This window comes from Mchenga conophoros, linkage group LG6, assembly GCF_057382185.1.
Source record: "Mchenga conophoros isolate Kocher_MC1m ecotype Shallow Benthic linkage group LG6, M_conophoros_male_GT1.1, whole genome shotgun sequence".
Taxonomy (NCBI): domain Eukaryota; kingdom Metazoa; phylum Chordata; class Actinopteri; order Cichliformes; family Cichlidae; genus Mchenga; species Mchenga conophoros.
Window position 1 is genome coordinate 43,368,029 of NC_140531.1, and position 23,684 is coordinate 43,391,712.

At 49.7% G+C, this 23,684-nt stretch overlaps 3 protein-coding genes across 11 annotated transcripts in view; 2 read left to right on the forward strand and 1 right to left on the reverse strand.

Moving 5' to 3' along the window:
• Positions 1-4,804, reverse strand: part of dzank1 (double zinc ribbon and ankyrin repeat domains 1) — a 12,060-nt gene extending 7,256 nt beyond the window's left edge. For 2 of the 4 annotated variants that reach the window (XM_085278300.1, XM_085278297.1), the window contains exons 1-3: positions 4,229-4,272; positions 175-445; positions 1-98 (exon numbers count right to left, since the gene is read on the reverse strand). The exon at positions 1-98 is cut by the window's left edge and continues 50 nt beyond it. In XM_085278300.1, the coding sequence (XP_085134426.1) occupies positions 1-98; positions 175-283 (207 nt within the window). In that variant the 5' untranslated portion in view covers positions 284-445; positions 4,229-4,272. Of the gene's footprint in view, positions 99-174; positions 826-4,228 lie in introns of those variants that run through there. The other 2 variants (XM_085278299.1, XM_085278298.1) reach the window with 2 other exon arrangements.
• On the forward strand, positions 4,628-8,053 carry polr3f (polymerase (RNA) III (DNA directed) polypeptide F). The gene is made up of 9 exons (XM_085278301.1): positions 4,628-4,860; positions 5,236-5,353; positions 5,460-5,527; positions 5,612-5,679; positions 5,751-5,863; positions 6,213-6,356; positions 6,508-6,615; positions 6,971-7,162; positions 7,236-8,053. Exons 1-9 carry the CDS (start codon positions 4,799-4,801, stop codon positions 7,311-7,313), a joined length of 951 nt encoding a protein of 316 aa, XP_085134427.1. The 5' UTR covers positions 4,628-4,798; the 3' UTR covers positions 7,314-8,053.
• A 1,038-nt stretch (positions 8,054-9,091) lies between these two features.
• LOC146573437 (spectrin beta chain, non-erythrocytic 1-like) overlaps positions 9,092-23,684 on the forward strand; it is a 30,647-nt gene continuing 16,054 nt past the window's right edge. The window contains exons 1-14 of one of the 6 annotated variants that reach the window (XM_085278292.1): positions 9,092-9,261; positions 12,540-12,764; positions 13,605-13,830; positions 17,466-17,617; positions 19,741-19,914; positions 20,031-20,122; positions 20,203-20,283; positions 20,360-20,475; positions 20,547-20,659; positions 20,742-20,929; positions 21,008-21,125; positions 22,827-22,985; positions 23,073-23,375; positions 23,455-23,608. In XM_085278292.1, coding sequence (XP_085134418.1) covers positions 13,677-13,830; positions 17,466-17,617; positions 19,741-19,914; positions 20,031-20,122; positions 20,203-20,283; positions 20,360-20,475; positions 20,547-20,659; positions 20,742-20,929; positions 21,008-21,125; positions 22,827-22,985; positions 23,073-23,375; positions 23,455-23,608 — 1,804 coding nt within the window. In that variant the 5' untranslated portion in view covers positions 9,092-9,261; positions 12,540-12,764; positions 13,605-13,676. Of the gene's footprint in view, positions 9,262-9,539; positions 9,560-12,318; positions 12,447-12,539; positions 12,765-13,604; positions 13,831-15,379; positions 15,914-17,465; positions 17,618-19,740; positions 19,915-20,030; positions 20,123-20,202; positions 20,284-20,359; positions 20,476-20,546; positions 20,660-20,741; positions 20,930-21,007; positions 21,126-22,826; positions 22,986-23,072; positions 23,376-23,454; positions 23,609-23,684 lie in introns of those variants that run through there. The other 5 variants (XM_085278291.1, XM_085278293.1, XM_085278290.1 and 2 more) reach the window with 5 other exon arrangements.

Consider the following 23,684-nt stretch of genomic DNA (forward strand, 5'->3'; position numbering starts at 1 on the left):
GGGCTGGCTGTACTTCCTGCTGCTGCCTGCTGCTCCATGATGCCCCGCCCCCGGCTTTGAACCATCCAGAGTGTAAAAGATCAGAACACCTGCAGAATCTGCACAGACACACCTGTCACATGACCTGCTGGATAGATGGATGCTGGGTGGATGAGCAGACGGTTGGTGTTCTACCTGACTGGATGGACACAGGTGTGCTCGTGTCGATGTGGTTCTTGGCTCGATGAGTCTGCAGGTGGATGATGGGAATGATGAGCGGAGCTGACACTGCCCCTGCTGCCATGACAACAACTGTCTGCCAACCAATCAGTTAGTCAATAAATCAGTTGTTCGGTTCCCTTTCAGACAGTAAGACGTCCTCGCCGGCTTTGTCCCAACATAGTTTCACTCATTCATGTTTTTACTCAGTTACTTCTGCTGAGTAGCCTCATACTGTCTCATGCATCTGTAAAATACATGGATGGAGCTGAATCTGTGTCCCAGCACAGAGAACAAACCAAAGAACCGACCGCCTGCTGCACAGAGCAGAGAACCTCATATCATAACAACAGGGGCGATAATGAACCCTCTGTACACAGAAGCCGGGCGACCAACACGCAGCACGCGTTGGTCGCTCTAGCATCGGTCCATGAAACGAGGCAGGAGCCTGATGGATACGAACGAGCGGTGTCCGACAGGAGGGCGGGGATGTCAACGTGCACCTGGGCCGCATAGGTGGTGGCTCATGTTCCTGTAGCTTTATTCTGTAGTACAGAATTCACCTGCTTGCTGCTACTACTGCACATTCACCTAATGTATAAACTATATATATATAATGTTCTTCCTCTCCCGCCCCCCCATTTTTGCACATGTCGAGGAGCGTGTCAGGTTACATTTCACGGTGTGTTATACTTCTATAACTATGCATGTAACAAATAAAGAGCTTTGAACCTGTACGGCGGTTTGCAAACACCTCCGTCAGATTTCAGGCTCTGCAGTTCTCAGCAGCTTAGTGCGGCCACATCAAACCGCTTTGGAGTGATTCCCCCACTGAACAGTCCTGATCCAGAACCTTTACTTGGAAGAACAAAGCCAGTGCTGACCCACTGCCAGGTGCTACAGCCTTTCCTGGAGGCTGGTCGCCATCCTCTGAGCTAGACCCAGCAGATGCTTGCCCGACTCTTTGTGTTGTTTGTTAAAATGATCTACCATTGATAAAAAGAGTGTAAAGTTCTAGCTGATCCACCACATTAATTTCATTTTCACATGTCGTGTAGCTTTCTGGATGTTATCCTCATTGGGCTACATACTTATTTATCATACAGACTATACAACACTGAAAATCTAAAATCACATATTTTAAGTAACCGAGATGTTTCATTATTTGGTGTAAAGCCAATTAAACAGACTATGTATATATCCACGTGTATGCTTACTGCATTTGATGTATTTAACCAAATTTAATACATATTACAGAATGAAACACCTGTGGAAAGAAACGGCTTTGATTTTGCCACCTCATCTTGTGATGTAGCATAACTTAAGCAGCAAGGAAGGTGATAAGTAAATAGCATTAGCAGACAACTGAAGTTCTTTTTAAGCATACTTTATTGCTAGCATCTCCCTTTTACCATAAAACAATCAATCAGGCATGCAAAAATCCCACTGGCTTTATACAAGACTTTGCCCACACCTGACCTCGTTAGTCCCTACCATTGAACAAAATAGGTCAAACCAAATAATACAATTCTAAACAAAGAACAGGAATAAAGTCATGCATGAAACTGACAAACTCATTTACTCAACTAAATGGTTTGTAAAGTAAAACACTGCATACAATATAACTCAAAAGGCTACTTTAAAGAAAACAAACAATACTATACAAAATGAAAAACCCTCCATTTGGTTACACCCAGTGATCCAATCATTGACCTCATGACCCTATATAAACAGGAAGTAGTGGGCGGCCCTTCCCACACACCCGTCTCACATACAGGACCTGAATGCACAACATGGACACCATGGTAAGTATAACCAAAGCAACATAAAGAAACATAATTTACTAGACATGTGCCTGTAAACAGAAGAGAATTCAGATGATCTGATGGTTAGTAGTGTTTGCTTTAAAACACATGCATGGATGTAAAGAATGTAACTACTGCTACCACAAACAAAACCCGGGATATTGTGTGTTAAGAGAAGTTACACCAGCAATGTCTAAATTAAAGCATTATGGCTGACTGTAAAATAACAGAACACAGAATAACAATATACGCAAGTGACAAATGGCAAATGAATTCTGTCCTAGCCACTTTGTCACACATCTGATTTCCATGCCACCCTAAGAACATGTCTTTAGATGCGCCCCTGCTCCCGGTGACCGTCTGTCTTCTCATCTGTCGTCTCCAAACATCACAGCGGGTCTCACAGCCTTCTACATCAGGCCAGACACTCGTCTCCACCACCCGTGACCCAGTGGGACATGCAAGTTACTGGTGTGAGTCCTCTGAGAGGACTGAGGTGTTAACATCTCAGGTTTCTGGGAGGGTTTCCTGTTTTCCTGAAGGTTTACCTGAACAAAGCCTGTGATTGGTCCCCGTGTCTTTACCGTCTCTTTGTTAGTTTGACTGAAGCTGCTCTTACTTTCAAGACTTCAAGACTTCAAGGTTCTTTATTTGTCACATGCATAGTTATACAAGTATAACACACAGTGAAATGTAGCCTGACACTAGGGTTGCCAACTCCCTGAAAAATAAATAAGGGACACCTCGTGGCCAGGGCCGGGCGACCCAGTTGTCTTCACCCTTCCCAGTGTGGTGAATTTTCTAGCTCTTTTTTTGTGTGTGAAATTATTTTTTTAACCCTTTGACTTGAAGTTGATTTAAGTAGATGCATATTCTATTCTTTGTGATATGAACACATGTGAAACAAATGATCATTTAGCCATTTATTTTTAGCTCAAAATGACAACATTAACACAGTAAAACAGGTCTCTTTCTTAAACAGAAGCCTGTCATGCTTAACTTTTGAGAATATAAGTAAATCTTTCTTTAAAAGAACTCTGTCCTGCTTAACTTAAAATAATAGAAAACAATAGAAAGAAAAATATTCTTGTAACAGTGCACATTTAGTGCATTTAGTACAATTGGCTTCAGTTGAAATATTATTTCAGCTTTTCTAATGCTAATCAGCTGCTCCTGTTTGTAAACCCGCTTGTTCCCATGATTACGCATCATAACTCATCATCATTATTCATCTATGTATTACTTTTATGTATTAGTCATCTATTTGTTGTAATCATCTATCCTTGCAGTCGTTTATTACACAAAATAAATTATATTATCACACTTCTGGCCACATAGCACTGATATTCACTGCACATGCCCATATTAACTTTTTCCAGCCAGGTGTTTTCCTTTTCCCATTCTTCCCTTTCTCTGAGGGGAACAAACATTGCTGCTCTAACGCTGGGCTCACACTGTGCGGTTTTAGGCCCATTTTGAGACGATTTTTGAGTCGTGCGACCGATTTGGTGATCGGACCGATTTTGGCCTTCATCGTGCGTCGTGTAGTATACGTGGGGTAACGAGAAGTGATTAACACCTCACGACCAGCTCCCGATCATCAATCGCTCGTGAGGTTCTCACCACAGCCGCTCACACTGCTCGCGCGCAAACACGTAAACGTTGGTGAAAAAGACGGAGCAGCACGGCTGTGCAGCGTGTGGTCTGGACACAAGCGATGGAGGCACAACTTGGAGAACTTTGGAAAGCTCATCCGAGCCTTTTCGATGTGGCATCACAAAATGATCACGACCACAACAACCGTGAAAACAGTTGGATTTACACTGCTGCTCAATCACAGCTGCCTGATGAGTGTTTTTCATTAGCAATTTGGCAAAGTTGATGGTGGTGGTGTGTCTGTGTGAGTGAAAGACGGAGAGAGAGAGCGACAGATTTTCTGTTATAACCTTCATGTTATGGAGGCACAGTTTCCGTATTTTAAGGGACGGTTGGCAACCCTACCTGACACGCTCCTCGACATGTGCAAAAATGGGGGGGGGGGTGTAGAGGAAGAACATTATATCTATCTACATATAGTATATACACTGGGTGAATGTGCAGTAGTAGCAGTAGCAGCAAGCAGGTGTTTTTTTCTGAGCCTTTGAATGGGGCCGGTTCTGGTTCGATGAACTGCGTATGGCCGGGACACGCCGGTAAATAAAAACAAACAGAGACAGTGTTCTTACCTGGATGAAGGCCCAGGTGATCACCGGGACTGCTGCCGAGTTTACCGGAGTGTCACCATAGCAACGGGCTCTGTCCGCGGGGACGCTTGTTTTAAACGCCTAAACGACAGAGGTGGGCGGTGCTGCCAGTTGTAGTTGTAGTACCCGCCCACCAGTTAGAAACGTACCCTTTAAAGTTTACATTGGTGAAAAATGACCGTAAAATTTAAAGTCATATATTTCTATATGTGATATATTTTATAAATCACCGGGACAAGCTGCTGTACGTCATCGTCACAGGAACAGAGGCCGCCGGCCTAATACTGAAAAAGACCAGTCAAATAAATTTATTTAAATAAAATTAAGCAAAGAAAGAAAGAAATACTGTGACACAGTCAGGCCGGGTATCTATGCTTAAACACAAACAAAAGATCGGGATCTGACCGCGGTGTGTTTTTTAATCAGGCGGATTTCAGGACGCTTCCGGTCGCTTGGGACACGGAAGGACCCCAGCGTGTGCTCGCAGTCAGTCACAATATTAGCTCACAGGCTAACTTAGTAACAGCCCCGCGCAGGCAGGAAGCGCTGGAGATGGCTGAGGTGAAGGTGAAGAAGGAGACGAACCTGTCGGACCCCGTGGAGGTCGAGAACAGGTGAGGGGAGGAGCGGGGCCGGCGGGCCGCTCTGTCCGCGCACCGGACTCCGGACGAATACTGTCGCAATTATCGCCTGTACGGTTCTGCTCGCGCACACAGCGCCTGCGTGCAGGTCATGAACGCGCGTTCACACTGCCCCGCACTGATGGTCACTTCGGCGTTAATCAGAGTCATCAGCTGGCGTCGCACGACCAACATCTGGACATGTTCTGGTCTTTAATGGCGCCTCTGAGCTAAAGTTTGTGCCTGCTGCTCTTCATGTGCAGCCTGAGCAGCCGAGACAGCAGGCGCAGAAAACGATTAAAACTCAGAGTTTAAACAGAAACAGGTTTACTGTGATTTTTACCTGGTGTGTGCGTGCGTGTGTTTCAGGATCAAAGAGCTGTGTCAGCAGTTCCCTCAAGGTATCACGGACCAGGTGATTCAGAACGACATGCCTCACCTGGAGCCACAGCAGAGAGCCATGGCCATCAACAAGCTGCTCTCATTGGTCAGTCTGATGATTTCCCTCACCTCCAGAGCGTGAGGAGAATGGCGCTCTTTTTCACTCTGTGTGCTGAGCGGGCAGCAGGTTGATGAGGTGGTGTTTGTTTCAGGGTCAGCTGGACCTGCTGAGGAACAGTGCAGGTCTCCTGTACAGACTGAAGGACTCACAGAGCACCAGGTAAACACACACACAGGTGTAGGAGTGTACTTCCTGTCAGGTGATTGCTGGTGTCTGAGCTGCTTCCTGTCTGTTCTGTCTCAGTAAAATGAAGGGCTCAGACAACCAGGAGAAGCTGGTCTATCAGATCATCGAGGACGCAGGAAACAAAGGTAACTGAGTACTTCCTGTCCCCGTTTGGCTCGCTGCCGTGGCGCGCCGTGACGTCTGCATCTCTCTGCAGGAATCTGGAGCCGAGACATCCGCTTCAAGAGCAACCTGCCTCTGACCGAGATCAACAAGATCCTGAAGAACCTGGAGAGCAAGAAGCTCATCAAAGCTGTGAAGTCTGTGGCCGTGAGTCCGTCACGATCAATAATGGCTGTATCAGCCTTATCGCTGATCAATAATCAATAACATTAGCTGCTGAAAGAGTAAACGTTATTTAAATATGTGCAGAAAAATCAGCTTAAAATGTGGAAAAATTAAAAAAACTTTAAATTCTAATTGTATATATTTTACAGATGTTTACAACAAACATCTGTAAAATAGGTAAATCAGCAAAAATCTGGAAACTATAAAACAGTTTGGAAATAAACACATATAAGTAAATAAAAATTAAAGACGCGACGTCTCCGTGCGTTTCCTGTAAACAAACGCTGACTTGACGATGTCATACTTCCTCTCCGCTGGCGTGTTTGTGCAGGCGTCGAAGAAGAAGGTGTACATGTTGTACAACCTGCAGCCCGACCGCTCTGTGACGGGCGGCGCCTGGTACAGCGACCAGGACTTTGAGTCCGAGTTCGTGGAGGTTCTCAACCAGCAGTGCTTCAAGTTCCTGCAGAGCAAGGTACAATAAACTTTATTTCATTGTCCAAACGGCGCCCAGCAGGAGGAGGCAGAGCGGCGCTCTGAGGCGGGAATAGGGCGGGGCGGCCTTCTTTCCTGTCTCAGAGCTGTATGAACCGTCATGTGACCCTCGTTGTGTTTCCTGCGTCGAGGCGGAAGCGGCGCGGGACAACAAGCAGAGTCCGATGGTTCAGAGGAACAGCTCCTTCGCCACGTCGCACGAAGTCTGGAAGTACATCTGCGAGCTGGGCATCAGCAAGGTGACGTCACACCTCAGACGCACCAATCACAGCACAGCGTTAACCTGCAGACAGCTACACACACACACATTAGAAACACATTAGAAGCAGCTGGGCGCAGATGCTCAGGCAGGTGAGCGTTACCTGAGGAGGCGGGAGCGTAGACTTTATACCTCATCCTGCGTGTAAACAGTCCCCTGGACTCAGGCTAATGACCCGGGTCCAGGTGTTTAAGGCGGGGTTTAGTTGATCTTTGGCCAATCTGCTTTCCTGGTCAGGTGAATGAAAGCGACCATGAGACGAGGTGAAAGGGCGGGGTCGACAGCACGGACCTATTTATCTGTGCGTGTGAATCTGGTCTGCGTGCTTTCCTCAGGTGGACCTGTCTATGGACGACATTGAGACCATCCTGAACACGCTCATCTACGACGGGAAGGTGGAGATGACCGTGATCGCCGCCAAGGAGGGCACGGTGGGCAGCGTGGACGGGCAGATGAAGCTGTACCGTGGCGTGAACACCATCATCCAGCCCACCGGCCTTGTCAAGACGCCCTGTGGACTCTGCCCGGTAACGCGCTCCGTCCAAATGTACCCAGGGCCGCTCTCAGGGCACCCGAACTCATCCCGTCTCCTCTCCGCAGGTGTTCGACGACTGCCACGAGGGCGGAGAGATCTCGCCATCCAACTGCATCTACATGAGCGAGTGGTTGGACTTCTGACGCCACGCGTTTCTCTGTGACGGAAGCTTCACTTCCTGTTCGTCACAGACGTGAAGAAGCTGGCGGCCTTAGTTCCTGTGACGATGGCGTGCAGCAGTGTGTCCCGGTTCTGGTTCTGGAGGCGCAATGTTTGTTTTCTGGAGCTGCTTCACTGTTTCTGTTTGACATCGTTAATCTTTGAGGTCGTCTTATTGGTCCCGTCATGGTCACATGGTCTCAGATGTTTTGGTATAATGCCGCTCCCACCTGCAAACGCTCTGTAGTACAACCGCATTTGTGTGTGTGTGTGTGTGTGTGTGTGTGTGTGTGTGTGAGCTCCAGTGTCCTGATTATAAAATGATTTAGAAGGAAAATAATTTTTCTTTGTTGGAACCAGTTTTTGACCACCAGGTGGTGCTGTGGTTGCTGTGCAGTGAGGCAAACACCTGCAGCCAATCAGAGCCGTTTCTGGTTGTTTGAGCTGAAGGGAACATGTGGACGTTTCCACCTTCATGTTTAAAGTTTTGGCCCTGGCTGCTGGTTTAAGGGACGAGGCGGGGGGAACGGCCCTGAGCGCGGGCTGTCAGGCCGCGGTCTCTGGGAGGGAGAGCAGCGGTCACATTGGCCTGGACCTCCTCAGTTCTGGTTCTGAAGAGCACCAGAGGACTCTGATGAGGCGCTCTGACATTCAATCTGTTCTGTGATTATTTTGGTCCACGAGTGTCGTGATTTGGTGTATGAATAAAGTGGGTGGAGACTTAGCCGTGTGGCGTTTACTGTCTGTCTCTGCGTGGTTTTCTTTGAATCTCTGAGGAGGTCACGGAGCTCCTCTCAGCCTGTGGGAGCGCTAATGGGCCTCACGGTGAATCGATGTGGAGACGGTCAGCACTCAGATTATCTCTCTTATTGTCTGATGCACTCTGTGTGTTTGTCCAATCGCAGCCCACCATGTTTTCCATTAGATGCCATTAAGCTCCATCAGGCCGTAATGGGCTCGGCGCTGAGTGTCAGCACGGATCACGTTACACAACATGTTTCATATCTGATATATTCATAGCTCAGCGAGAGACGCTGTGAAGGAGGAGTCCAAATACTGCATTACCCATGAGCCTCAGCTGCCAGTAACTGTCACAGACCGTGTTATTCACATAATGTCATTAAAATGCTCCAGAAGGCTCCAGCAGGACAAACGTGAACCAGAGGTGCAGTTCAGGTGATGGTGCACCTGTCAGTCACAGAGGCCACGCCCCTAACATTGCAAACAGGTGCATGGTTGCATGATTTGGTACAGGTGTGAAGGTAGAAATTCTTTGCATCAGCCGTAAATGTGCCGTTAACATGGGAGTCTATGAGGACTGACTCACTGCTGCCTCTGCTGCACACTAGAGGAACTGCAGGCTTGGAGGGTTCTGTTTCATTCATTCATTTATTATAAACTACAAAGTTTAATGTGTGCAACGTGAATACATACAGAGATTTATTAGAGCACGTGCCATAAAAACTGTAAAACACGGATATTTAACAGGATGTGTCATCGTTTATTTAGCAAATGTTTTTATCCTCATTAAAACTCATGTTTGTGTTCGGGACTCGTGTCAGAAAGTAATGTGGCCTCTTAATCAGTAATAACAACAATAATAGTAACAATAACAATATTAGTAATAATAATAAATAACAGTAATAACAACAATAATAGTAACTGTCTGTGGAATAAAGAGGCTCCGACTCGGATCAACTGAAGCTGCTGCTGCTCTCTGCGGCCTGCAGGGGGCGCTCTGCAGGCGGACCCGAAGCCCAGAATCAGACCCGAACCCTCTGAGCGGGGGGAGGGGGCAGTGCGGATTCTTTCCCGTCATCCCCTGCGGCAGCAGCAGGAGCAGCAGCCCCCGCCACCTCCTCTGTGCTCTCCGGTCTGCAGACTCTTCCTCACCTCCGCTGAAGTTTGGAGTGTCGCTCCGACCCTGAGCAGGTAAGCAGCGTCCTGGTCTCTACTGTCTCTATTGTGTCTCTACTGTGGCTGTGATTGAAGAGAGGCGCTCCGGAGCCTCGGCTCCTCCATAACTTCGCTCCGCGTTGGCGGGGAGCGGCTCCGGGATCCCTCCCGGAGGCTCTGGAGCCGCTCCCCGCCGACGCGCGGCCCGCGCCGCGGTGCTCCTCCGCCCGCGTGTCCGCGGCTCGTCCCCGCCAGCAGCCATTAGTAAGGATGGATGAGAATAACGGTGCGCCATGAGAGGAGACAAACAGGCGTGGCCGCGGAGGAGGAGGAGGTGAGGAGTGTATGCGTCCCGGACAATAACAGCTCCTTTCAGCGGGAGCTCAGCGGGGCCGAGCCCGCCGAGAGCCGCCGCTCCGACCGGAGAAAGTGCTGGAAAACAGCGGCGGGAGGCCCAGAAACCGGACACAGCTCCTCAGAGTTCCCGTCAGGTTCCGCTCAGCGTGACCGGTTCTGCTTGTGTTTGCCTCTCTCTCTCTCTCACACACACACACACACACACACACACACACACACAGGACATGTAAATAAAACACAACGTTTCCCAAACCTTCACAGAACGTCCTTCAACCCAAACCGGAACATGAAAGATCATCTGAGGGCTCATATGGGAACACTTGGGTTCTCATCCCAGCGTTCCCAAACCGTTTGTCAGGGTCACAGTTCCCTTATAGGTATGTCCATGAAATGTTCCCTAAAGGTTCTCCTCTAACAGGAAGCCAGTGAACCAGCAGCTTTTGGTTGTGTGAACGTTTTGGGAATGTTTTTCTGACGTTAGGAGCATCCCAACACTGCAGAGCTGGGATCCAGCATCCCATGAATTTGTTTGGGACATGTTCTTTAAGGTCCCTGCGTGGTTGGAGTTACCTCCACGTTCCCTGAAAGCTCTTCCATAACGGAAAATGTCCTGGTTTAGAAATTAGAGCCGTCTGTGTTTATGTGAACAAACTCGTTTAGAACGACAGGAGCAACCCCCGGTGTTCCCGTAACGCTTCGCTTCCTTTCCCTGAATGTTGCCTGAATGTTCTAATGGCTGCCTGTCTAATGAGACAGGAAGTGATGGATGGCATTCTCGGGGTTCTGGTTTAAATATTTACGTGGTTTGTTTTCTGCTGATCGATCAGGGAATGTTCTTCAAACGTAAACAGAACCTTGGGTGAGGCGTTCCTGGCCCGGTTTGCTAACCTCCGTAAAGGTTCTGGTTAGTTCACTGATAACACTGCAGCAATGCTCCTTAGAGGTTCCTGGAACTTCAGTTCTCTGGTGGTTCTGTTCTGCCTCCACAAACCAAAGAACCGGTTGGGCCTGGTTCTGGTTCTGCACAGTGAAGACTTCACTGCCCGATGAAGCTCTGTGGAGACTTCCGGCCTGTTTGTTGTTCACTCTCGCCGTAGAAAGCCCGGTGTGTTGGACACAGAGTCTGATGGATGTTTGTGTGCGCCTGCTGAGAGCGCCGAGCTGTTTCCTGTTGCCGGGCGGGGTCGGCGCTCCAGGAAATGAGGCTGTTTGTGTGCTGAGTAAATCCAATAACTCCTCCCTGCTCGTGCGCAGCGGCGAGCTCGCTTACAAACACACCTGCAGACGCCAGTGAGGTGAAGCGTGGCCTCCTCAGTGTTCTGTGATCACTTTGACTTCAGCTCGCCGCGGCCTCGTGCATCACCCGGTGATCTGCGTCAGACCTGAGCGGGTGAGGGATTCCTCCTCTTCCATCTCCTCAGCACTGAGGAGACGCAGGAAGCTTACGTATAAAATCAGTTTTAATAAATGACGACTGATCACAAATACACGCGCTGTCACGGCTGATCGGCGTGGCTGAATCAAGTTTTTGGGCTCTGCGGCACCTGCGAGGCCCACTGGGGGCAGCACTGAGTCGGAGGCTCGGTTTGGAGACTCTTCTGTGGTTTTCGGTCGTCGCTCCTCTGTCGTCATGTCATCGTACTAAAAAAACAGAGGAGGAGGAGCTAAAATGTGGAGACGTTCTTGACACTTTCTTGGGCAGAGCAGCGTCGTGGCGTGAGCCAGCTGCTGCCTCAGACTGGTGACACACACCTGTTGCTCCCATGGAGGGCCCCACGGGGCAGAGGGATAGATGTGGTGTGTCCACAGCTGTGCCTGTCAGGAATGCTGCGAGGGTGTGTGTTTTTATTCTCAGCTGCTTCTTCTTCTGTGCCTGTTTGTTTAACGGCAGCTGTGTTTCTTCTTCTCTGGTCTTTAACATATGACTCTTTGTCCTCGACCTCGCCGTGTGGGATGATTATTGACGCTACGGATGCAGAGCTGTCCCTGACCTCCGACCTCTGCGCTCAGACTCTCAGGCTGGGCTGTTTCAGGAAATTGGGTCCATTAGCGTCCCTCGGGACTTCCTCTGAGTGCTGTAATGGCTGCTGCCGCCGCTAAGGCCTATAACTCTGATTCCATTTGCTCCAGTCAGCTGACTCAGGCAGCCAATGGGAGCAGGGCACACACAGACTCATTACATTACCCACAATCCTCTGCTGCTGAGTGTTTAGTGTTTGACTACATAAAGGGCGCATTCTGAAACTTTCTCTGGAAGGTTCCTCACTGAGAGACGTGACCATGATCGGAGCGGTTCCACATCCCCAAACACCAAGGAAAGGAGCTTCAGTGCTTCCTTTAGAGTAGGACACACCGAAGCATCCTTGAGGAAAGGAGAGGAGATAACACCGTCCCATAATTCACATCGACAGGCCATCCGACTGTCCATGAAAACTGTCGACGTAATAACCGAGGCCGAGCAGCTGATGTTCATCCATAAGCTGCTGATGTGTTTATAGTGTTACAGTGTAACCTGTGTGTGACAGAGTTTGAAGCGACGTTTAAAATTCTCTCCTGGGAGTGAAGCAAACACGTGCATAAGGCCCAAAGTGCTGCTGTTCACAGCTGTCAGCACAGACTCTGTTTGTCTCTGTGAGGCAGTAAATCAGACCCAAATGTTCCTCCGGCTTTAAAATTCCCGCCTCTGTGGTGAAGGATATTTACACAGGCTGTTCTCGTTCATATGACCTCCACCAAACAACAGAACACGCTGAGACAGAGGACGATGCACGTTTGTAGTTTCAACACGGCGGACATCCTCACACCGTCAAGGAGAGAGAGTGTGAGGTCGTTCCACTTCTCTTTTCCTAAGTCCTCAGCAGGAGGTGAGGAAAGGAGACAGGAGGTACCTTTGGAACACACCCTGTTTGAATGATTCAGTTACAACCAGCTGATGTCGGGTGGTGGTTTGTTTACAGGCGGGGCTTCTTCAGCTCACCGAGCAGACGAGGGCTGGGTTACAGCTCCTCCGGTGGCCGAGCCGGGAGAACAGCAGCACATTCCCCGACCCGCTGGGAGGGTGTGACGTGTTTCGGAGCGCAACACAAAAACGATTTGAGCCGATTGCAGCAGGAAACAGATGATTTTAGCCCCGAAGAAGAACAGTGAAAGCTACACATGAAAAGTAACAGAAGCAGGAAGAGGTGTGTGTGTGTGTGTGTGTGTGTGTGTCTGTGTGTGTGTGTGTGCGTGTGTGTGTGTGTGTGTGTGTGCGCGTCTGTGTGTGTGTGTGTGTGCGCGTCTGTGTGTGTGTGTGCGTCTGTGTGTGTGTGTGCGTCTGTGTGTGTGTGCGTCTGTGTGTGTATGTGCGTGTGTGTGTATGTGCGTGTGTGTGTGTGTGCGTGTGTGTGTATGTGCGTGTGTGTGTATGTGCGTGTGTGTGTATGTGCGTCTGTCTGTGTGTGTGTGTGCGTGTGTGTGTGTGTGTGTGTGTGCGTCTGTGTGTGTGTGTCTGTGTGTGTGTGCGTCTGTCTGTGTGTGTGTGCGTCTGTGTGTGTGTGTGTGTGTGTGTGTGTGTGCGCGTGTGTGTGTGTGTGTGTGTGCGTCTGTCTGTGTGTGTATGTGCGTGTGTGTGTGTGCGTCTGTGTGTGTGTGTGTGTGTGTGCGTCTGTGTGTGTGTGTGTGTGTGTGTGTGTGTGTGTGTGCGCGTGTGTGTGTGTGTGTGTGTGCGTCTGTCTGTGTGTGTGTGTGTGTGTGTGCGTCTGTGTGTGTGTGTGTGTGTGCGCGTCTGTGTGTGTGAGTGCGTCTGTGTGTGAGTGTGTGTGCGTGTGTGTGTGTGTGTCTGTGTGTGTGTGTGTGTGTCTGTGTGTGTGTGTGTGTGTGCGCGTCTGTGTGTGTGTCTGTGTGTGTGTGTGCGCGTCTGTGTGTGTGTGTGTGTCAGGGCGAGGAAAGCTCAGGCAAACTCCTGTATTTAGGTCAAAGGTCGCTCGCTGAGACGCAGGTCGTGACCTCTCTGTGACCGACATTTCCTGTCTGCTCCGCAGGTTTCAGCCAGAAGCCGTCGATGTGGACGTGTCCCCGCTGATATCGAGGCGCGTCAGAGGTGAACGGTCAAGATGACGACGGTGGCCGCCGAGTACGACCGCATGGAGCTGCAGCAGCAGTACAGCGGCAGCAACGACACGGTGAACAACCGCTGGGACGACGACTGGGACAACGAGAACAGCTCGGCCCGCCTCTTCGAACGCTCCCGCATCAAAGCGCTCGCAGGTAGGAGCCCGGCCGCCATCGGCACGCCTCACAGCTCAGCAGGAAGGAAGTGACCGTCTGGTGAACAGACGGTCTGTGGAGGCTGAAATCTGTTAGTGATTATGGATGATCGATACGTAGAGCTGATTTACAAGAAACTGTTTCATATGAATCAGAACGTTTATTAATGTTGTTATCCACCACCGCTGACGGCTTACCTGCACAGACCTGCGCAGGTAAGCTGTGTTTCTGTTGATGTGCTGCTGTGACTCAAAGCATCCTGTGGAACATGTCAAAGAAACATACCTGAGCAACCACGAGAGCACAACTGACATGTGCTGAGTGTGGTGGCTCGGGCGCACCGCGGTCAGCAGTGTCGCCTCACAGCGTGGAGGTGGTGGGTTTGAACCTCATGGTCCTTGCTGGGTTTGAGTAATGAGTCACGAGCCCGGCCTGTCACATGACTGTGTTTACATGCAGGCTGGAGGAGGAGTCTTGTTTTCAGACAAAAGTCCTTTTTACTTCTGTCTTCAGGTATTTTATTGTGAAAGGACACCTGGCGCCCTGCTGATGTCATATCTCGGCTTGCTTCACTGTGAGCTCTTCATCAGCTGAGATGCTCGCAGGTTCATTTCCTGCAGGACTCTGCACTCCAGGTGACTGAGTGATGTCAGCAGGCGCTAAATCTGATTGGCTCTCAGGCTCTGTTGGTGAAATGCACTTTGGGAGTCGTAGTCACAGCTTTGGATTCTGTTTGGAGCAGCACTGGTCCTCAAAAAGATAGACATGCAGGGATGTGTGTGTGTGCACAGGATGTTTGTTCCTCACTTCCTGTCCTTTGTTCAGGAATGTGAAGAAACAATGAGGGGAAACACCCCCACCTCCTCGGCCCCCACCCCTTCACACCCTAATGACATCATGCTGAGGCTGCACCGTCATTGGCCAACACATTCCAACACACTGTAAAAAGTCTGAGCTGAAACTGGAGTCAAACTGGGAGCCATCAGCCGAGCTGCTGGGACAGCTGGGAGTGTCTGAAATCTGGAAATGAAAAGTAGAAACTTTATTTTCAGTTTTTACTCTCAGGCTGTCGCCATGGTTACACAGCTGTCAGTGTGTAACTAGATGTGTGCAGGTGCTGGCTGGTCTTCATCTGTTCTCACGTCATCATGTGACGCCTCACAGGTATCAGTGCATTCTTCTTCTCACAGGACGCACAGGTGCAGCGTGCAGCTGGAAAGGTCTGTGGGAAGTCCACTCCCACTGCCAGGAGCTGATTGGTTGGTCAGCAGCTATGAGCTCCTCCATTAAAGCAGATGTTTGTACCTCTGATGTGTTTGGGTCACCTGCAGCGCCCCCTGCTGTTTGCTGTCTGCAGGTGAAGCAGCCTTTGATCTTTTAGTGAATCCGTGTGACATTCAAGTGTTCAGCTGAAGCTGGGAAATTATAGATATCCACTTTTTACAGTGTGTTTGGATAGGGAGCGTCTGTGTGTGTGTGTGTGTGTGTGGAGGGAAACAGGACAATCAGTCAGATCATTGAGCAGGAAAGAAGAATGAGCGGCGTGTAGCTGCAGCGAGGGCAGGGCAGACACACACACGCAGTCCCTGTTGCTCACCGTCCTGTGGCCGTCACGGCGACCTCTGGACTCTCATTACTGCACCTCTCGCGGACACGAGGGCGTTTTCCCTCTCGCTCCGATCGCACTTCAAAGGAAGTTTTTGCTGTTGTTTTGAGCCGTGGCTGTTTTTTCTCGGGGTTTTAGTGAAGTTTCACACTCTCGCCGTCCTCACGTTCAGGATCAGCTGACAGTCTGCGTTCTCTGGTTCGGTTTGTGGACTCGAGCCTGTGTTCAGCTTTTTAAAACTGCGGTGATGAGGGCAGGTGTTCCTGTCTGTCAGTAAAAACCAAAAACCTGATTTTGGGCTCTGAAACTTCTGAAACGACGGCTGAAGCGATGACTTCGCTCTCGGTGGGCTGACGTGCAGCGGAGCTCGTGGTTTATGATCGGCGTTTCTAAAATCGGCCTCTTAGTCCTCAACCGTGATGGAGGAGCAGCAGCTCAGCTACAACGTGCTGGAGGGTCGCTTCAAACAGCTACAAGGTAAGGAGGAGGAGCCGAGGGTCAGAGGTCGTGGCGGCAGAGGGCGTGGGTTCGGTTTCATGTAACTGGTCAGGGTGGTGGTTCCCAGTTGGGAGGCTGGGACCCTTCAGCGGGTCCTTGAAGGAACTGGATTGGGCACAGGTCTTGGATGTTCTTACCTGCAGACTCGCCGTGCAGCTCGGACCTCGCTGCGCGTCCATGTCTTTCCTGTGTGTATGCGGATCTTTTGCGGTCTTATTGGCTGCTGCACAAACGTGTCAGTATGAGTTCCTGTGTGGCGTGGAATCGCTTCAGCATGTAAATCTCACGGATGTTAAGCAGTTTCTGTCACATGGTGTTGCTCTGCTGCTGCCACTAGGAGGCGCTGGGATGTTTACGCAGTGTTGGTGTGCAGATCTCTCCGCGCCAGGACCCGGACTGGACAGAGCGCATTTGGGCTATAAGTACTTCCTGTGAACTGCCTTCACGGAAACGCCGTGCTGCACGAATACGGTTTAGGAAACATGCTGCAGGGGGCGCCGTGGAGCCAGGCTGGCAGGCCGTAGGTGTTGATGCATAAACTTTATTTGTGTGGAACAATAAACGGAGCCATCACCCAGTCGCTTCGGTGCTCGGGTTCTAAAGCTCCGCCCACAGAGCTCATCACTGCTGTTTTAAAGCAGCATGATTACAGGCGCACCTGGGTGTCTGTGGGCGTGTTGGGCGACCTTCGACCTGCTCCTGGTTAAAGTTTAAGCGCTCACTTTTACTGCTGGGCTCAGTGACATCATCACAGGCTGTCACACCTGCCCGGAGCACAGGTGCACGGGGTTCAGTCCAACTTCCTGGTGTTTCCATGGAAATGTAAGCAGCAGAGCAATGAATAATTCTGCTGGTAACACAAATAATAAAACACTTCCAGAAGAGTTTAGCAAAGACACAAGCACGAGCGTGGCACAGTAAACAGAGGCCCACCTGGTCTCACCTGGTGTCAGTGGTAACCAGTTTAGGCCTGCTGGCTGAAACCAGTCATGACGCTGAACCAAACACTGCGGTTGGCTAGTGGCGCCGTTGCTATCAGCAGCGCAGCATCTCCACAGAGACAGCGTCAGGTCTGCAGGTCCAACAGCAGCGTCGGAGCCGCAGCATCGCCGGCGTAACCAAACAGGAAACAGGCGGGACAACAGGAGTTTTACTTTGAAGGTTTGAGCTGAGTCCACTTCCATCCTCGTGAAGCCCCACCTGTTAGAGGCGATCAGCAGCTCTCAGTTCTGCTCACGTGTTTGCCTGAATCAGCCTGTTTTAGCTCCTCCCCCTTTTGGACAGCCGTCTGTGTGGTGTCGCTGCTTTATTATAATTATTACAGCTGTTGCTGTTTCCTGTCTGTGTGTTTAGAGCAGGTCGCTGCATCGGTGTTCACATGCACCGAACATACAAATACAAACAGCAGGTGGGCGGGGCTTATGTGCCTGATAAGAGTGTGAAAACTCTGATCAGGTGCCCAGACTGAAACGTGTGTGTGTGTGTGTGTGTGTGTGTGTGTGTGTGTGTGTGTGTGTGTGTGTGTGCACAGATGAGCGGGAGGCGGTGCAGAAGAAGACCTTCACTAAGTGGGTGAACTCTCACCTGTCCAGAGTCTCCTGCAGGATCACCGACCTGTACATGGACCTGAGAGATGGACGCATGCTCATCAAACTGCTCGAGGTCCTCTCCGGGGAGAGACTGGTAACACACACACACACACACACACACACACACACACACACACACACACATAAACAGTCCTTGCACTAAAATCAACACCAGAAGAAGAAACCCGGCCTTCACTGATCTGATCAACTGGAACTTCCTGTCCAGGCCGTCAGGATGTCTGATAGAGCGCCCCTGCTCAGCCTGTGGCTGCGAACAGTACTGCAGCTCCTGTAGAGCGAGATGAGGGAGGAGAGACACTTCTATGGGCTTAAATTGTGGCCATAAACGTTTTGTACTTGTAAATCAAATGCGTGTTTGTGAACTAAACTGAAGTTTTGTAGCCTTGTAAAAATAAATTTGTTAGAAAGATTTATGTTTGTGCATCTACAGATCAGTAGATGCGCTCAGGTTCCCTGGATGTGGGAGAGTTTCAACTTACACGTACAAATTTTGACCCGATTTTTCTTCCTGTCAGCTGATTGGCCAATGTCACCTCAATCACAAATTTAACAATCCAATCAGAGCACAGATGGGTTTGGCTGTTGGAGGGGTGCTTTACGGAGCTGCAGGTCCTGGAAGAATAAATGCCTTTTACATGCCAGCCCAGTGTTTTCCTTCATCACCATGAAAACAGTCTGTGTGTGTCCGAGTTCAGTGATTTTGTGTCACAGGTCTACGTGCTTAGACAGAGACCTCCAGAACCTTTCTCTGTGGACCCTGGGGGGGCAGTGTTGTGGACATGACACAGTCTTCACTAGTGGGGATACTTACAAAGCTTTCTGGTTATGAATTAGCATACATGTTTTTATTGAACATTTGAAGAAACAGCAAAAAAAACAGAAACTCTTGTAGAGGACATAAAGTCAGAGATAGAAACGACAGGTGCATCTAGTACAGGTAGAGCTGCTGCACACAGAGCTCAGCAGCCAGCAACAAATCCTGGATCCTTGGCTTTTAGTTAGCAGTTAGCATTAGCAGCACATCCTGCTCTGATGTGAAAGGACTTTTATGCTGCGCACTGTGACTCACAGCCATGGTCCCGGGTCAGCCCTGACTTTGTGTTAAACTAATCCTAAAGTAATAATGGTGTTTCTAACCACTGATATAGCACAACTTTATCCTTTCAACAGCTGCTGAAAGTTAGGGGACCTAGCTGCTATCAGATATTTATATAGAGATCCTCCAGCTTCAAACTGTATCACCCTTCAAGGACCTGCAGCTCCGTAAAGCACCCCTCCAACAGCCAAACCCATCTGTTCTCTGATTGGATTGTTAATCAATCAACCAATCAGCTGACAGGAAGAAAAATCGGGTCAAAATTCGTACATGTAAGTTGAAACTCTCCCACATTCAGGGAACCTGAGCGCAGAGTTTACACGTAGTGTTTTCCTCTGTAAGCAGACCTTCACAGAAACATTTGTAACTCGCGTAAATATTTTTTAAAACACAAAGTCTCATCTGTAGATGCACAAACATAAAATTTTCTAACAAATTTATTTTTACAAGGTTACAAAACTTCAGTTCACAAATACGCATTTGATTTACAAGTACAAAACATTTATGACCACAATTTAAGCCCATATGCTTCTGTGTGCTCCGCCCCTTTTGCCCAGATATTTCCAGAGGACGTTTCCTGTGTGTCAGACGATGTCATGTGATGTCACAGCGGTCGGTCATGTGACATAAGTTTCTGGATGAGCTTCCCGAGATTTTTAAAGCGATGCTTTATTTGACGTGCGATCAGAGTAAGTCCACATTCGTGCTCCTGATGACCTCCTGGAGGGTACAGCAGCTCACAGGAAGTGACCTCAGAGTTCAAGCAGGTGTGCCTGACTTCCTGTTTTCCCTCTGAAACATTAACCTGTTTCCGTTTGAGACGGTGGACTTGTTGGCCTCAAGGAAGGCTGTGGTCCAGCTGCTGCGCTTCCTCCCACTTCCTGTAGGCCAGGAACGCCTCGCCGTCCTCCCGGGCCAGGAAGACAAGACGGTGTCTCCACTTCCTGTTATTTTGGAGACGTCAGTGGGAACCAGACACATATCCTTGCTTCAGTGTGTGATTATTGCAGCTTTTATTGTGAAAGTCTGCCCTCACAGGATGTTCATGATTTTGGATCTACACCTGTAGATCACCTGACTCTCTGCTCCTCCGCCTCCAGCCAAAGCCAACCAAAGGGCGGATGCGGATCCACTGTCTGGAGAACGTGGACAAGGCGCTGCAGTTCCTGAAGGAGCAGCGGGTTCACCTGGAGAACATGGGCTCCCACGACATCGTGGACGGAAACCATCGGCTCACGCTGGGCCTCATCTGGACCATCATACTCCGCTTCCAGGTAAGCACGCGTCACAGGTGTGACCTGTTAGAGCACAGACTCAGGAGATTCCTGCAGGGCCACAGGTAAAAACGGCAGACAGGTGGAGGTGTTACTGTTCTTCCTCTTGCCCTCAGATTCAGGACATCAGCGTGGAGACGGAAGACAACAAAGAGAAGCGATCGGCCAAAGACGCCCTGCTGCTGTGGTGTCAGATGAAGACCGCGGGGTGAGGCTCACCTGCAGCACCTGCGTAGTGTCAGTGAGGCCGAGCTCAGGTTAACCTCTGCTTCCTGTCTTCTTCCTCAGGTATCCCAACGTCAACATCCACAACTTCAGCACGAGCTGGAGGGACGGCATGGCCTTCAACGCGCTCATCCACAAACACAGGTAACCCCGTCGTCCAGGTGTGACGATGCGGAGACTCGTCCCTGTGAATAAAGTTTTGTGTTTCTCGTGTTTTCAGGCCTGATTTGATCGATTTTGACAAACTGAAGAAATCCAACGCTCACTACAACCTGCAGAACGCCTTCAACCTGGCGGAGCATCACCTGGGCCTCACCAAGCTGTTGGACCCCGAGGGTAGGGACCGCACGTTTACCTGAGCAGTTCACCTGAACAGTTTGTATTTGAATCTTCTGTTTGTGCTGCAGACATCAGCGTGGACCATCCCGACGAGAAGTCCGTCATCACCTACGTGGTGACCTATTACCACTATTTCTCCAAGATGAAGGCTCTGAAGGTGGAGGGCAAACGTATCGGGAAGGTGAGTCGGCACGACTGAAACTCTCTTTCAGAGGTCACGAACTCTGCTGGCGGCGCCTCATTGTCTTGGTTTTTGCTTCCAGGTTTTGGACAACGCCATCGAGACGGAGAAGATGATCGAGAAATACGAGTCCTTGGCCTCAGACCTGCTGGAGTGGATTGAACAGACCATCATCATCCTCAACAACAGGAAGTTCGCCAACTCTCTGGCAGGAGTCCAGCAGCAGCTACAAGCCTTCAACACCTACCGCACCGTGGAGAAGCCCCCCAAGTAAGAGCGCTGCGCCTCGCCTTCGCTCTGCCTCCAGTAACGCTACCTGAGCTCTCACCTGGTCTCTGTCCCCATCAGGTTCACAGAGAAGGGGAACCTGGAGGTCCTTCTCTTCACCATCCAGAGCAAGATGAGGGCAAACAACCAGAAGGTGTACATGCCCCGCGAGGGGAAGCTCATCTCTGACATCAACAAGGTGGGAGCCGCTCCGAAGCCGTTTACCTGTCGGTCAGAGCCCGTCCCGCCGCTCGCCCAGCAGAACGCAGACTCAATATGTTTCGTCTCCTGTGAACCCGAGTTACACACAGCGTTTGCAGCTGTGCAGCCGAATCCCAGCAGGGCTGTCGTCCTGCTGCTCGCGTCGGGCGCACGTAGTCGGTTTGTCTTCCCCAAATGATCGAGAGTGACGGCCGAGAGTTTTATCAGTACACGAGTTAACCTGATCACAGGAGGAACTCACTCTCTGATCATGTTAGCTGAAAACTGTGCGTCTGGTGTCCGGAGCATTGAAATAAGAGCCTTCGTCTGACACCTGCAGAGTTCCTTCATGGTGCAGAGCAACATGACAGGAAGACGCCAGAGTCGTTCATAAGAACCAGAACGTGCAGTTTGTGAAGGCAGAAGGACCCGTGCACGAAACGTTTCTAGCAGTTTGTTAGAAAAACAGCTGTGAGCGTTTCTGCTGGTCGAGTCCAGGTGACTCAGTCCTGACCTCGCTCTGCACGTTTGTATCTCGCTTGGAGCCGGCGGTGCTGAGGCCGGGCTCGAGTCTTCTCCCGGGCTCGAACCGTGGAGCCGCTTCGGTTACGTGAAATGTGCTTTTGTTACAGATACACGACGTTTCTAAGACGGCGTGGACTTGTGTACAGACGGATGTTTGCTGCGATGTTAAACTCTGTGTTTCCGTTAACCCTTTAAGACCTACCATAGAACCAAGTTCGCCAGAGCTTATATTATATTTTTACATGCTGTGGAGCCATTTTTTGGAGCATTTCAAGCTGCTATACATCAATACAACCATTATAGCCCAAATTGTAATAATATGTCTGCATTAAGTGCATAGTAACTACATAAATTGCAAAAAAGTGCAATAAACTACAAAAAAATTAAAATCGTTTTTGTTTTTTTAACATATATTTCTAGTTAGAGAAATTTAAGAGGCTTATCCCTCAAAACTGTAAATACAAAAAAGTTGCACAAACTAGTTTCCCACCAAAGGAAATTTATTTTAAGTGTCTTCATAGTTTTATTTTTGAGATACACCAATTTTTATATACTGCAGGAAAAACGAAAATAAATATTATAGTGCAAATTTGCAAAATAACAGCATATGCATCAAAATAAACTATTTCCAGCAGTGCAATATGAGTCCTCAGCATCCCAGAAACGACACAGAAAGTCATGAAGTCAAACATAAGTTTTAAAAACACCAGTATAGGCTCATAAGGCCCTGATGGTAAAAAACTACATTTCCGCAAAATGACGTCACTTCCGGTTTCGGGCAGGTCATGGCGGTCATGTGATAGTTCACGCTGATAGACGTAGGAAGTGTTACAAACAGCTGATCGATCGGCAAAGCGTGTTCCTGGAATATTATGTTTTTGTTGCTGCAAGTGCTTTTATGCAGTTTTTGTAAAGCTATATGTGGAAGGAAACCGTGACCGAGGACAAGCTGATGGCATCAGATGTAAGTACAACTCCTCCAGTTTCATATGCAAAAAAAATATTGCGCTAGCTCACGTGGTTGCAGAGCTACGGGATTTAAAAGTAGTTACGCAAAATGGAGCGTGTCCGCTCCAACCGGCTCTAAAGGGTTAAAACAACTCCTACAGAGACTAAATTTACACGCTGTAAATGCTGCTGCGTGGATTTGATGCTGACTTTGTGATCCTGACAGGCCTGGGAGCGGCTGGAGAAGGCGGAGCATGAGCGCGAGCTGGCTCTGAGGATGGAGCTGATTCGTCAGGAGAAGCTGGAACAGTTGGCCAGGCGCTTTGATCGAAAGGCGGCCATGAGAGAGACCTGGCTCAGCGAAAATCAGAGGCTGGTGTCACAGGTAGGAGGACGCAGCAAATCATGTGACCTGCCCACGTTTCTTCACTCGTGATCTCATGACACGCCGCCGTCTCTTCTCTGTCTCCAGGATAACTTTGGCTTCGACCTTCAGGCCGTCGAGGCCGCCACCAAGAAGCACGAGGCGATCGAAACGGACATCGCCGCATACGAGGAGCGTGTCCAAGCTGTGGTTGCTGTGGCAAAGGAGCTGGAGGCGGAGCGCTACCATGACATCAAACGCATCGCAGCCCGGAAGGACAACGTTATTCGTCTGTGGGAGTATCTGCTGGAGCTGCTGAAGGCCCGCAGGCAGCGGCTGGAGATGAACCTGGGCCTGCAGAGGGTCTTTCAGGAGATGCTCTACATCATGGACTGGATGGACGAGATGAAGGTACCCGAACACGGCACTCGGGGTGGGACGCAGAGAAGGTGTCTGAGCAGAAACGTGATCGTCTGCTTTTGGGTTCTAGATGCTGCTGCTGTCTCAGGATTATGGGAAGCATCTGCTGGGGGTGGAGGACCTGCTCCAGAAACATGCCTTGGTGGAGGCAGACATTGCCATCCAGGCCGACAGGGTGAAGGCGGTCACCGCCAACGCCAACAAGCACTCTGCCAGCAACAGCGGTGAGCAGCAGGCGCCTTTCCTCGCCTCTGAGTTTGATTTGAACTTGAGTATTTTTATCCATTTAATAAGGAGGAG